We start from the raw sequence: 14684 nt of genomic DNA, 5'->3' as shown, positions 1-14684 counted from the left end.
CTGGTTTTAAGTATTTTTCTGTTGCCCCTGGTGCATAGCAAATAACGTGCTGGAAGTGCCGGGGGGGTTGGGGCCAAAAGTTTGGGAGTGGAATGTCGGCATTTGATTTCTGGTGAGGAGGGCAGGGCGATGGCGGTGGTGGCACACTTTGACATTGTGAAGTCGAAGTGCAGAAGAAGAGCCAAGCTGGGTGGCCCCAGGGAAAGGCCACGCAGGCAAAAAAAAAAAATTCTTTACTAGCCCTCATCTTCAGCGCTAGTTTGGGAATGGATGCAGGTGTCCAATCAAATAATGGAATGGCCCCCTAATTTAAATATTTTTGTGGCCACAATGGGTCTTGTGCCCAGTTTACGTGCAGGCTCCTAATTCCACTCGGCCGGCCGGCCACGCCAGGCACGTCTTGGGCCTCTGGCCTCCGCAACCAATAATACGGAGCATTGCATTATCGGCCTAAGAGAATCCTTGTTAAAGCAAAAATTGCTTACTTAATAACGGCAATTTAATGTGTCTCTAAAAATAATTGTTAGCATAGTTAATCACCCAAATAATTTAGCACACCATAGTTTTCCAGCTAGACGAATTAGAAAGAAGAGTAAAGCTTCTGTTTTTAATTATTTTTGTACTTAATTTTTTTTTAAGGTGACCTACCAACTAAAGATCCCCTGCACAGCACTATGCACAGTCCTTATGCTGAACCGCTCACTCAGCAAGCTGCAGTGGGCCTCTGTGTTTATGCTATGTGCTGGGGTAGCGTTAGTCCAATGGAGGCCTCTGGAAACTACAAAGGTGCAAGTAAGTAATTGCAGTTTGAAAGGTGGCTCAAATGGCTGGTTGGGCCGAATGGCCTGTTTCTGTGCTGTGTATTCTATGTAATTTAACCTCTTGCAGAATAAAAGTTTTCAATTCCATCAAAATCAATCTGTCAACATTTTCACACAACAAGGCAGTTGTTTGGCAAATGTCTTTAGTTGCTTTTGTACAAAAGCTCCACTTTAGTAGTGTTTGTTACAAGCCAGTCAACTGTGCCACAGCAGCATTGATTTACTTTATATACTTATGATGCTTAAGATCTGCTTTTATCATCATGAGTGGAGTAATATCCAATAACCATTGCTGAAAGTATGTGTGTGAATGTCGGATGAGGACAGAATTAGAGTTGTCTAATTGTTGACGCTCACGTTAAGAACAACCTTTTGAGTGTGATACTGGGAAACATGCTGATGCTTGTGGACACCTACTTTAGCAACAAGTCACTGTTCTCAGAAAAGGAAAGGTGTTGCATTTTGGCCTTTTCTAGCATCATTTTTTCACAGATTTGGAATGTTGTGTTTTAAAGCACAGTGAATTCATGGAATTTTTTTTTTTTTAAAGGCTCCGATGATCGGTAATTAAGATGTTAATTGAGCTAGTTTTGATTATAGATAGCAAGAGTTTCTATAGTTATATAAAAAGAAAAAGGGTGGCTAAAGTAAATGTTGGTCCCTTAGAGGATGAGACCGGGAAATTAATGGTGGAAAACATGGAGATGGCGAAAACGCTGAACAAATATTTTGTTTCAGTCTTTACGGTAGATGACACTAAGAATATCCCAACACTGTACAAACAGGGGGCTATGGGGGGGAGGAGCTAAATACGATTAAAATCACTAAGAAATTGGTACTCGATTAAAATAATGGGACTCAAGGCGGATAAATCCCCTGGACCTGATGGCTTACATCCTAGGGTCTTGAGGGAAGTGGCAGTAGGGATTGTGGATGCATTGGTAATAATTTTCCAAAACTCCCTGGACTCAGCAAAGGTCCCAGCAGATTGGAAAACTGTTAATGTAACACCCTTATTTAAAAAGGGTAGTAGGCAGAAGGCTGGAAACTATAGACCAGTTAGCCTAACATCTGTGGTTGGTAAAATTTTGGAGTCCATTATTAAGGAGACAGTAACGGGACATTTGGATAAACATAATTTAATAGGACAAAGTCAGCATGGTTTTATGAAGGGGAAGTCATGTTTGACAAATTTGCTTGAGTTCTTTGAGGATGTAACATACAGGGTGGATAAAGGGAAACCAGTGGACGTAGTGTATTTAGACTTCCAAAAGGCATTTGACAAGGTGCCACACAAAAGATTATTGCTCAAGATAAAAAATCACGGGATTGGGGGTAATGCTCTGGCATGGGTGGAGGATTGCTTATCTAACAGAAAGCAGAGAGTTGGGATAAATGGTTCATTCTCAGACTGGCAATCAGTAACTAGTGGTGTTCCGCAGGGGTTAGTGCTGGGTCCCCAACTCTTTACAATCTATATTAACGATTTGGAGGAGGGGACCGAGTGTAACATATCAAAGTTTGCAGATGATACAAATGTAGGGGGTTTCTCTTGCTTGCTCTGGTCTCCTGCCAGGCTTCTTGCAATAATTACCCTTGAGTGGTTCGACCCACTCTTCCCTACGGTTCTAGACCTTGGACTTAGGTGCAGGGAACTGTAGTGCAGAGAAAACTCAATAGACCAGGTTGAATAGCACGAAATGGATGCTTTTATTAAACAGTTTGCAGCATTATAAAATACATGTCATAAGCACAGATTAAAGCTACTACAAGCATGCACACATCTGTAAACTTAACTCTATGGAAATGGGGAACACACGGCACATCGTAAAAGGGGTAACACATTACAACTACCCTTAACCCCCTCCCCTAGACCTAACTAAGTTTCGACTTGAGGAACTCGGGATGATGCTCACCACTTTCAGAATTGCGAAAAGGGGTTCGCAGCCTTTTGGCACAGCTTTCCGTCGTCACGTGGATTTGGAAACTTCTGGCGCAGCTTGTTTTCCTCTTGGTTCTCCCGCGATGAGGCTGCCGATACAGCCTTGGTGAGCGCTCGCCACTGATGAATCCGTTACCGGCGTGGTGTTGAAGCACTGAATGCACCTGTGTTACCGTTACCGATGGGCTGTTGAGGCACTGGAGTGCTGGGCCCGGAGTGTCCTTTTATCTCCGGCCTGGATCGTCATTTTCCCCGAGGGTGTCTTCTCCTTCGGCCTGGGTCGTCGATGATCTCCCGACAAAAGTACCCGGGCCACCCTCGTCAGCTTCCCGTCGTGGCCGAGCCTTGCCTGGCCAAACACCGACCACGTTCCGAAACCGAAGTGCTGCCTTAACCGAAGAGTCGTAGAAGTTCCGAAGCTACGAATCGTCCTGAAGAAGTGTACTACAAGTGAAGCGTAGTGAATCGTGAAGTGAAGCGTCCCGCAGAAGTTCCGAAGCGTTGAAGAAATGAAAAACCGAAGTGAAGCTACTGATGGACCTTTCAATCCACAGTTATACCTTTTTGGGACATTCTTATCTCCCGCCAAATCATAGTCCTGTCTTTGTAATATTTTTGGCGGGCAGAATTCTCTGCAGGGGTGTTTTGTCTTCATAACGGGAGCCGGTGATAGCTTAACTGGCCTTCCTGGGCCGATAATGTCTTTGCTTTGTCACCGTAACTTGGTTTGTATATTGATCGGTCTGGAGATTGCCCTTGATGGCTGTTAAACGGCTTTTCTTTGTACAGTAAATGGGTTAAAGTGTTCATTCAATTGTCCGCCCATTTCTTGATGGGCCTCATCCTGCTACCCAAATCTGCCCTGTACCTATAATCTAATTAATATGTATGCTCAGTTCCCTGAGTTTCGGTTTCCCAAAACTGGTTTTCGCGGGCTTAATGTCCTCAATCCACAAGCCTGTCTGACTTGCAGTAACAGAAATTCAAATGGTCCCAGAAACTGGTCATGAGGTCCGGCGGCCATTTTGTGTGCCCTTTTATCAAAGGTTTCTCTGTACAAGCATCTTTTGGTCAATAAAACTGTCTTATTAACCCTAATTTACTGCGTGGTTATTAATGAAAATTTCGAATCTTACACAAAGATGGGAGGGAAAGTAGTGAGTGAGGAGGACATAAAACACCTGCAAAGGGACATAAACAGGCTAAGTAAGTGGGCAGAGATTTGGCAGATGGAATACAATACTGGAAAGTGTGAGGTTATGCACTTTGGCAGGAAAAATCATAGAGCAAGCTATTATCTTAATGGCAAGAAACTGGAAAGTACTGCAGTACAAAAGGATCTGGGGGTCTTGGTGCACGAAACTCAAAAAGTTAGTGTGCAGCAAGTGATCAAGAAGGCCAATGGAATGTTGGCTTTTATTGCTAGGGGGATAGAATATAAAAACGGAAGTATTGCTGCAGTTGTACAAGGTATTGGTGAGACCGCACCTGGAATACTGCATACAGTTTTGGTGTCCATACTTAAGAAAAGACATACTTGCTCTCGAGGCAGTACAAAGAAGGTTCACTCGGTTAATCCCGGGGATGAGGGGGTGGACATATGGCGAGAGGTTGAGTAGATTGGGACTCTACTCATTGGAGTTCAGAAGAATGAGAGGCGATCTTATTGACACATAAAAGATTGTGAAGGGGCTTGATCGGGTGGATGTGGTGAGGATGTTCCCAATGATGGGTGAAACTAGAACTAGGGGGCATAATCTTAGAATAAGGGGCTGCTCTTTCAAAACTGAGATGAGGAGAAACTTCTTCACTCAGAGGGCAGTAGGTCTGTGGAATTTGCTGCCCCAGAAAGCTGTGGAAGCTACATCATTAAATAAATTTAAAACAGAAATAGACAGTTTCCTAGAAGTAAAGGGAATTAGGGGTTACGGGGAGCGGGCAGGAAATCGGACATGAGTCTAGGTTCGGATCGGTCATGGTCCTGTGGGTGGCGGAGCGGGCCCAGGGGCCGTGTAGCCTGGTCCTGCTCCTACTACTTGTGTTCTAATTCTGCGTTAGATTTCAGGAGATGGTTCTATTCACAGGGATTAGTGGAGACCTCGGGAACAGGCTGCCAGCTAGGAGTCCTTCAAGAGTAAATTGGGCCTGTTCCTGGCTGGGGTGGAGATCATCTTTTACAGAAGGTAAGTACTGTAGGAAATACAGGGACAGAGTGATCTCCTGGACGAGTTTCGATTGCCTAGATGGGTCGGAGAGGAATTTCCCAGATTTTTTCTCCCAAATTGGCCATTGGGTTTTTATCTGGTTTTTCGACTCTCCCGGGAGATCACATGGGTTCGGGTGGGATGGAGAGTGGTAGTAGATTTGAGGTTAGGATCAGATCAGCCATGATCTTATTGAATGGCGGAGCAGGCTCGAGGGGCCGATTGGCCTGCTCCTGCTCCTATTTCTTATGTTCTTATGATTGTTGTTTTCTCATAGACTGTAAATAATAAGCAATTCATTTAGCTTGTCTCAGTAATCAATAAATACCTCATGCCCACTATGTTGGGATGTTGTTGGTCTCAGGCACTCAGCACAATGTCTGGAGGCCTTCCCTTCCAACTGAACAGAGGAAGATAAAACACAGACATGGGCAGTCAATCAAGATTTTAAAACGGAATGCTGCAAGGCAATCTGGTGCCATAGCTGCACAGAGGTTGGAAATGCTGGAGGGCAGTTAGAAGGAATCATGCTTAAGTCAAGTAAGACGACCCACTGATGTGGGGAAGGGTAGAGTCATAGTCATAACGGCACAGAAGGAGGCCATTTGGCCCATCAAGTCCGCGCTGGCTCACTGCAGAGCAATCCAGTCAGTCCCACTCCCCTACTCTATCCCCGTAGCCATGCAAGTTTATTTCCCTCAAATGCCTATCCAGTCTCCCCTTGAAAACATTGAGTGTCTCCGCTTCCACCACTTCCGTCAGCAGCGAGTTCCAGGTCCTCACCACTCGCTGCGTAAAAAGTTTCTCCTCACATCCCCCCTGTATCTCTTGCCCAAAACCTTAAATCTGTGTCCCCTAATCCTTGTACCATCAACTAGTGGGAACAGACTTTCTCTGTCTAGCCTATCCAAACCTGTCATAATCTTGTACACCTCTATCATATCACCCCTCAACCTCCTTTGCTCTAATGAAAACAAATCCAGCTTCTCCAACCTGTCCTTGTAGCTAAGATTTCCCATCCCCGGAACCATTCTGGTAAATCTCCTCTGCACCCTCTCGAGTGCCTTCACATCCTTGCTAAAGTGTGGTGACCAGAACTGGACGTAATACTCCAGTTGTGGCCTAACCAGCTCTTTATAAAGATTCAGCATAACTTCTCTGCTTTTGTACTCAATACCTCTATTTTTATGAAGCCCAAGATCCCATATGCTTTGCTAACCACTCTCTATGTCCTGCCACCTTCAGGGAGCTATGCACATTAACTTCCAGGTCCCTCTGTCCCTGCACACTCTTTAAAACTGTGCCATTAAGTGTATATTGCCTCTCCCTGTTCCTTCTGCCAAAATACATCACCTCACACTTCTCCGTATTAAATTCCATCTTCCCATTCTGCTAGCCTATCTATGTCCTGTTGCAGTGGATTGGTATTATCTTCACTGTTTGCAACACCTCCAAGTTTGGTGTCATCGGCAAATTTAGAAATTCTACTCTGTATTCCAATCTCCAGGTTATATATATCAAAAGAGCTGGCCCCAGCACTGACCCTTGGGGAACACCACTGTCTACCATCCTCCAGTCTGAAAAACAGCCATTTACCACAAGTCACTGTTTTCTGTCCTTAAGCCAATTCTTTATCCTCTGACCCACCTATTCCGTGAGCCTCAATTTTGTTAACCAGCATTCTATGCGGTACTTTGTCAAACACCTTCCTAAAATTCATGTAGACAACATCCATTGCATTCTCTTCATCAATCCTCCCTGTTACTTCCATCAAAAAATTCAATTAGATTAGTCAAACACGATCTGCCTTTTACAAATCCGTGTTGGCTCTCCTTAATTAGCTTAAACCTCTCCAAGTGCTCGTTAATTTTTCCTTGATTATTGTTTCTAAAACTTCACCCACCACTGATATTAAACTGACCGGTCTAGTTACTAGGATTGCCCTTACACCCTTTCTTGAACAATGGTGTCACATTTTCCAATTTCCAATCCTTGGGCGCCTCCCCCGCATCTAGGGAAGATTGGAAAATTATGGCAAGCCCTTCCGCTATCTCCTCCCCCACTTCCCTTAGCAACCTGGGATGCAAGCCATCTGGACTAGGCAACTTGTTCACTCTAAGCATACCCAGCCTTTCTAGTACATCCTGTATCAATTTTCACCCCTTTCATTGCTTTTACCTTTTCCACTTCTACCAATATTTTGTTAGCATCCACCTCCTTAGTAAACACCGATACAAAGTACTCATTGAGTATTCTAGCCTTGCCCTGTGCCTCTAAGCCTATATCACCTTCTTTGTCTCTAATAGGCCCCACCTCGCCTCTTACGACCTGCTTACTGTTTACATGCCAGTAGAAGATTTTTGGGTTTCCTTTTATGTTAACCGCCATTCTACTCTCATATTCTCTCTTTGCCAATCTTATTTTTATCTTCACTTCCCCTCTCAACTTATTGTATTTGGTCTGGTTCTCACTTGAAGAATTCACCTGACATGCATCATACACCATTTTTTGTTTCATCATCTTCTCTATCTCCCTTGTCATCCAAGGAGCCCTTGCTTTGGCTCCCTCACCCTTCCCTTTGGTTGGAATGTACCTAGCCTGTACTTGAAACATCTCCTCCTTAAAGATCACCCATTGCTCCGTTACTGTTTTTCCTCTCAGTCTTTGGTTCCATTTTACCCTGGCTAGATCCTTTCGCATCCCATTGAAGTTAGCCTTATTCCAGTTTAGAAGTTCCACTCTAGATTGTTCCTTGCTCCTCTCCATTGCTAATCTAATCTTATGATACGATGATCACTCGTACCCAAGTGTTCTCCCACAGACACTTGGTCGACCTGGCCCACCTCATTCCCCAGCACCAGATCCAGCAATGCCTCCTTCCTAGTTGGACCAAGAACATATTGGTCAAGGAAATTCTCCTGAACACATTTCAGAAATTCCTCCCCCTCCTTTCCCTTTACCCTAGCATTATCCCAATCGATATTTGGGTAATTAAAGTCCCCCAATATCACCACTCAATAGCTCTTGCATATCTCTGTGATTTCCCTGCAGATTTGCTCCTATACCTCCCTCTCACTATTTGGAGGCCGATAGTATACCCCCAATTGCGTGATCATACCCTTTTTGCTCCTCAACTCTAACCAAATGGATTCTGTCCTTGTCCCCTCAAGAACATCCTCCCTTTCCAACACTACAATGTCTTCCTTAATCAGCACTGCCACCCCACCTCCCTTTTTGCCTTCCCTATCTTTTCTGAACACCTTGTACCCTTCAATATTAAGTGCCCAGTCCTCACTGTTTTTAAGCCACGTTTCTGTTATTGCCACAACATCATATTGCCACATGGCTAATTGTGCTTGTAGCTCACCAACCTTATTCACCAGACTTTGTGCATTTATGTACATGCATTCTAAACCCATATTTGAATTTTTCATAGTCTTTCTTAGTCTGCTCCTATCTAATATGGTCCTACTTTCTTCTCTAGTACTATCCAACACTCTTACTCTTTTATGCACCTTATTCCTCTTTATTTATTTTGTATTATTATGCAAAGGTAAGTTGTATTGATTGAATTAAGTGAGTCCAATCATAACTTCTGAATAAGCAAAAGCGACTGAAAAGATAATTGATGATGTGAAGGTGTTTTAAAAAAAAAATACTTGTATGCGTTTCTGTTTTTCACACCCAAAAGTCAAACTAACTTTGCTAAAGTACTCTGCTGAGTATTGCTGATATGATCCACAAAGTAGCCTTGTATTATTCACTTACAATAAGAGGGTCAATCTTTACAGCATGTTTACTCTGATATTGCAGGTTGAACAGAATCCACTTTTGGGATTTGTTGCCCTAGCCATTGCTGTGTTGTGTTCTGGATTTGCTGGTAAGTTGAAGTAACCTGATATTTAACAAAGCACCTTCTCCTTCCCATTTGGTGATATCATGCCAAATATAGAAGTTGTTTTTTGGTTGTGCGTATTGCATTGCTATGTTAAATCTTGATTAGAATAGGTGATTCTTCCCCAAGTGTAAATTGGAGGCCTAGCTGTAAGAATACAGGAAGATTACCCTTAGCTAAAATAATGCTAAACTGTTGCTATTGGATGGCTGAATTTGTGGTTCAAGTTATGGAAACATTTTAATGAGATGCATTATTGGATAACAATTTAAATCTTCAACCAGAGATATTTTGTATAGTTAACTTAAATCTGGCAAAGGTAGCTTCAACACAGCGAATTGTGACAGATATTGATTGTGTTGTGCAGGAGCAAAGGCTGTCACAATACAAACAAGGGGCAGTAACAAGTTACAACAACAAGAAGTATTTATATAGCGCCTTTAACGTAGTACAACGTCCCAAGGTGCTTCACAGGAGTATTAAAAGACAAAAAATTTGACACCGAGCCACATAAAGAGAAATTAGGGCAGGTGACCAAAAGGTTTCAGCAGTGGATGAGCTGAGGCAAGGGCGGAGACAGGCGATGTTACAGAGGTGGAAATAGGCAGTCTTAATCATGCTGCGGATATGTGGTCGGGAGGTCATTTCAGGGTCAAATACGACACCAAGGTTGCGAACAGTGTGGTTCAGCCTCAGACAGATGTTAGGGAGAGGGATGGAGTCAGTGGCTAGGGAACGGAGTTTGTGGTGGGGAACGAAAACAATGGCTTTGATCTTCCCGATATTTAATTGGAGTAAATATCTGCTCATCCAGAACTGGATGTTGGACTAGCAGTCTGACAATTTGAAGACAGTGGAGGGTTTGAGAGAAGTGGTAGTGAGGTAGAGCTGGGTGTCGTCAGCGTACATGTGGAAACTGATGCTGTGTTTTCGGATGATGTCACCAAGGGGCAACGTGTAGATGAGAAATAGGAGGGGGCCAAGGATAGATCCTTGGGGGACACCAGAGGTAACGATGCGGGAGCGGGAAGAGAAGATGTTGCAGGTGATTCTCATTTAGCAGTGGAGATTTCTGCTGGAAATGCCGAAAGGGCAGAGGATTCCCTGCATGCAATTTTCTCAAGCGTGCAGACAAACGAGCAAGAGAGCCCATGTAGATTGAATATTACAGAACTAGCTGGGGCTAAATTGACCGATGCCAATCTGGAGACTTTGTGCCTTGCGGGCGTGCAGAGCACAGTCTGAGACAGCGCAGTAGTCCATTGAAGGACTTTACAACAATGGAAAGTGAAAACAGCTGTGGCACGGGCATTGGAAGTGTTCCAGAAGTTAGTGGTTTGTCAGGTTATATAAAGAATTGCCAAAAGTAGTGAACGACATTCAACTTACTGGACATCAGGGAATATAGTGCACAAAGGGCATATTACAATTTTTTTTAAGCCTATTGTCTCCCACGACATGGCAGGGCTGCTGATGTTGGGCTGGAGCTGAGCTCCATGTCACTCCAGGTGTAATGTGTAAAAGTGTAACCCTAGGTTGAAAGTGGTTAGACCTTTTAGATGCTGACTGATCTGGTATATTAGTATCTGACAGTGAGAGTCTAATCATTTTCATTTTTCCCAATTGTAGGTGTTTACTTTGAGAAGGTTTTAAAAAGTTCTGATACCTCTCTCTGGGTACGGAACATACAGATGTATATCTCTGGCATTGTGGTAACTGCAATTGGAGTTTGTGTGAGTGACGGTGCCCAAGTGATGGAGAAGGGCTTTTTCTTTGGATACACCCACTGGGTCTGGTTTGTTGTATGTGAGTATCATTATCTTCATAATGAAGTGGGCCTATATAAGTGCAAGAGTTTTCTTACATATTTTTTAAAAATATAAATGATAAAATTAGGACTCTCTGAGAACTCTAGACATTAAACTGTTCCCCATGCGCTGAATAAATGAGAAAATGTTGCATTCATAGGCCATTTAAGGCTGATTAAGCTTATTCTAAGGTCCTTTTTATACTTTCAGGATTTTGTATCCTTTTGGAAAGGTGACTTTTGTCTGTCGCTCTCCCATGCCCTCCCCTTGTATTCCACATAAGGACATGATCTCCCCTGTACAACGAAAACTGATAAGACCAGGTAGAAAACCGAGTAGTTATGGCTGAGGGATCTTGTGTATAATTGGATTTAAAAAAGCAGTAATTAATGCTATGGTGAAACTCTCCACTGATGTACCTAATCTCCATTTTGGAAAAGCAAAGCAAATTTATGAAAGACTGCAGGTAGATATAGATGGGCTAGATGAGTGGCAGGTATAGTTTAATGTAGAAAAATATAAAGTAATACATTTGGAAAAACGAAATATCGTTCAATGGTAAGATTTTAAATGGAGTAAAGGAACAGTTCGTGTGCAGTCCCGCAAGTCTTTAAAGACAGCAGTGCAAATAGATAAGGCCATAAACAGGGCAAAGAGAATCTTGAGATGTGGAATTTTCCTCTTTGGTAGAATCCCAGTGCATCTTCAGTGGGACAGATGTTCTGCCCACTCCAATCTAGGCCAATTTTCTGGGGGCCAATGTGATTTAAATAATTTGGATGCCGATTCCTGCCTCTGTTGGGAGGCCTGCCTGGGCTGGGATTGGGAAATGGTTGTGGGAGCTCTTGGAGGCTTAGCACAGTGCAGTGTTAGCCGGTGGTTTCACTGGCTGCCCAGGAGAGGTTTTGATTTTTTTTTTAAATGCCTTATCATATGCAGTCAATTGTTGCTGTGGCCCTTTAAATTTTAAACCTCTTTCCACCACTGCCAGGGGGGAATGAATGTGTTCCTAGCGCCCAGTGTGCCTAGGATGCAAATGATACAGCCTTTATCGAACCACATCTTCATGGATCGGTGACGCTGTCAGTTTACTGGTTTACGCTGTGAACTGTAGTAAATGAATGGAAAAACTACATATCTGCACTCCAGTAATGTAAAAGTGCATCTAAACTGTGTAACACAGCATTCCACTTGATTTGCGCCCCTGCCACTGGATTCAGTATTCACCGCCCAACCCCCACCAGTGCACTGTAATGTGTATTATCTACGGAATACACTGCAGCAACTTGCAAGCTTACTTCGACAGCATCACCCAGCCCCATGGCTTCTACCACCAATCAGGACAAGAGCAGCAAGATCATGGGGCAAATCAAGTTCCCCTCCAAGCCACACATCACTCTGACTTGGACATATACCACTGTTGCTTCATTATGGTTGGGTAAAAATCCTGGCCATACCTAGCTAACACCATTGTGGGAGCATCATCAGCACAAGGACTACAGTGGTTCAAGGAGAAGGCCTCCCAACCATCTTCCCACGGCAACCTGAAATGGGCAATAAATGTAGTCTTTGTCAGTGTCGGCCACATTCTGAGTTTTAATTTTTTTTTAATTATTTAAACCTAGACTAAAACTGTTTGGTAACTCTTCCAGTTAACTGCGTATAATGGTGGATCACTTTTGTTGAGACACCTTTTCTTTCATCTCCACAGTATTAGCCAGTCTTGGAGGCCTGTATACTTCCATTGTTGTGAAATACACTGATAACATCATGAAGGGATTTTCAGCTGCAGCAGCAATTGTCATTTCCACAGTCGCATCTGTATTGCTGTTTGGCTTGCAGATAAGTAAGTATTAAAGTTCACTACTTTGGCTGTTACTGTTGGAATGACGCCATGCCTTATCGGTGTAAGGATGTGCTAGGCTTCACAAGTGAGTAGGATTTGTTTACATGAGCGCAGCTACACAGTGAGGGTTATTTTGGTGAAAGGGTAAAAACAGGCACTACATAGGTGCTGTGCTAATAAGACACGCCTGTTTGAAAGTCTGGCTTTAGCATACAATTTTGGTCCTAATTGCTGATTACCATAATTTGAATTTTCCTGGAGGTGCTAAAACAGACACCTGCCGGTTTAGCACTCAAGTGCTGATTGGAAGCAATTTTCATACATAGATACATAGAAGATAGGAGCAGGATTAGGCCATTCGGCCCCTCGAGCCTGCTCCGCCATTTTAACGAGATCATGGCTAATCATCCAAATTCAGTACCCTGTCCCTGCTTTCTCCCCATATCCCTTGATCCCTTTAGCCTTAAGAAATATATCCAACTCCTTCTTGAATATATTTAATGAATTGGCCTCCACCGCCCTCTGTGGCAGAGAATTGCACAGGTTCACCACTCTCTGGGTGAAGAAATTCCTCCTCATCTCTGTCCTAAATGGCTTACCCCTTATCTTTAGACTGTGACCCCTGGTTCTGGACTCCCCGACCATCGGGAACATCCTTCCTGCATCTAGTCTGTCTAGTCCTGTTAGAATTTTATAAGTTTCAATGAGATCCCCTCTCATTCTTCTGAACTCCAGCGAGTATAAGCCCAATCGACCCAACCTCTCCTCGTACATCATTCCTGCCATCCCAGGTATCAGCCTGGTGAATCTTCGCTGAACTCCCTCCATGGCAATAACATCCTAATTCAGATAAGGCGACCAAAACTGCACACAATACTCAAGATGTGGTCTCACCAAGGCCCTGTACAACTGCAGCAAGACATCCTTGTTCCTATACTTGAACCCTCTTGCTATGAAGGCCAACATACCATTTGCCTTCTTAACCACCTGCATGCTTGCCTTCAGCGACTGGTGCACAAGGACACTCAGGTCTCGTTGCACTTCCCCTTCTCCCAATCTATTGCCATTTAGATAATCTGCCTTCCTGTTTTTGACACCAAAGTGGATAACCTCGCATTTATCCACGTTATATTGCATCTGCCATGCTTCTGCTCAGTCACCCAACCTGTCCAAATCGTACTGGAGTTTCATGACATCCTCCTCACAGCACACACGCCCACCCAGCCTTGTGTCATCTGCAAACTTGGAGATATTACAACTAGTTCCCTCGTCTAGATCATTAATATATATTGTGAATAGCTGGGGTCCTAGGACTGATCCCTGCGGTACCCCACTAGTCACTGTCTGCCACTCGGAAAAAGAGCCGTTTATTCCAACTCTTTGCTTTCTGTCTGCCAACCAGTTCTCTATCCAAGTCAATACCTTGCCCCCAATCCCATGTGCCTTAACTTTACACGCTAATCTCTTATGCGGGACCTTATCGAAAGCCTTCTGAAAGTCCAAATACACCACATCCACTGGTTCTCCCATATCTATTTTACCAGTTACATCCTCAAAAAAATTCCAGTAGATTAGTCAAGCACGATTTACCTTTTGCAAATCCATGTTGACTTTGTCCGATCCGGTCACTGTTTTCCAAGTGCTCTGCTATTACATCTTTTATAATGGACTCTAGCATTTTCCCCACTACCGATGTCAGGCTTACCGGTCTGTAATTCCCTGTTTTCTCTCTACCACCTTTTTTGAATAGTTTTCGAGAAGTATATGTGTCTCCATGCACCCACTTCGATTGAAGGTGTGGTGTGGGCTGGCTGACACACAGCTGCAGGTTTCAGGATTCACACACACACACAGAATCACAGAAACCCCACAGTGCAGATAGAGGCCATTTCGGCCCATCGAGCCTGCACCGACACATATCCCACCCGATTGTTCAAGAACATATGAAATAGGAGCAGGAGTAGGCCACTTGGCCCTTCGAGCCTGCTCTGCTATTCAATAAGATCATGGCTGATCTTCTACCTCAACTCCACTTTCCTGCACTATCCCCATATCCCTTGATTCCCTTAATATCCAAAAATCTGTCGATCTCTATCTTGAATATACTCAACGACTGAGCCTCCACAGCCCTCTGGGGTAGAGAATTAGTCTGGTGAACCTTCGTTGCA

At 43.7% G+C, this 14684-nt stretch overlaps 1 protein-coding gene across 1 annotated transcript in view; it reads left to right on the top strand.

Annotated features, from left to right (window-relative positions):
- Window positions 1–14684, top strand: part of slc35a1 (solute carrier family 35 member A1) — a 42585-nt gene that overhangs the window by 15634 nt on the left and 12267 nt on the right. Inside the window, exons 4-7 of the mRNA XM_085997653.1 lie at window positions 640–792; window positions 8781–8847; window positions 10492–10668; window positions 12382–12516. Coding sequence (XP_085853779.1) covers window positions 640–792; window positions 8781–8847; window positions 10492–10668; window positions 12382–12516 — 532 coding nt within the window. The remainder of the gene's footprint in view (window positions 1–639; window positions 793–8780; window positions 8848–10491; window positions 10669–12381; window positions 12517–14684) is intronic.

The sequence above is a fragment of the Somniosus microcephalus genome, chromosome 9 (genome assembly GCF_052327205.1).
Source record: "Somniosus microcephalus isolate GS21.2 chromosome 9, FLI_Smic_1.0, whole genome shotgun sequence".
NCBI lineage: Eukaryota > Metazoa > Chordata > Chondrichthyes > Squaliformes > Somniosidae > Somniosus > Somniosus microcephalus.
The sequence above is the reverse complement of the archived record's forward strand: the minus strand, read 5'-3'. Positions and strand labels throughout refer to the sequence as shown.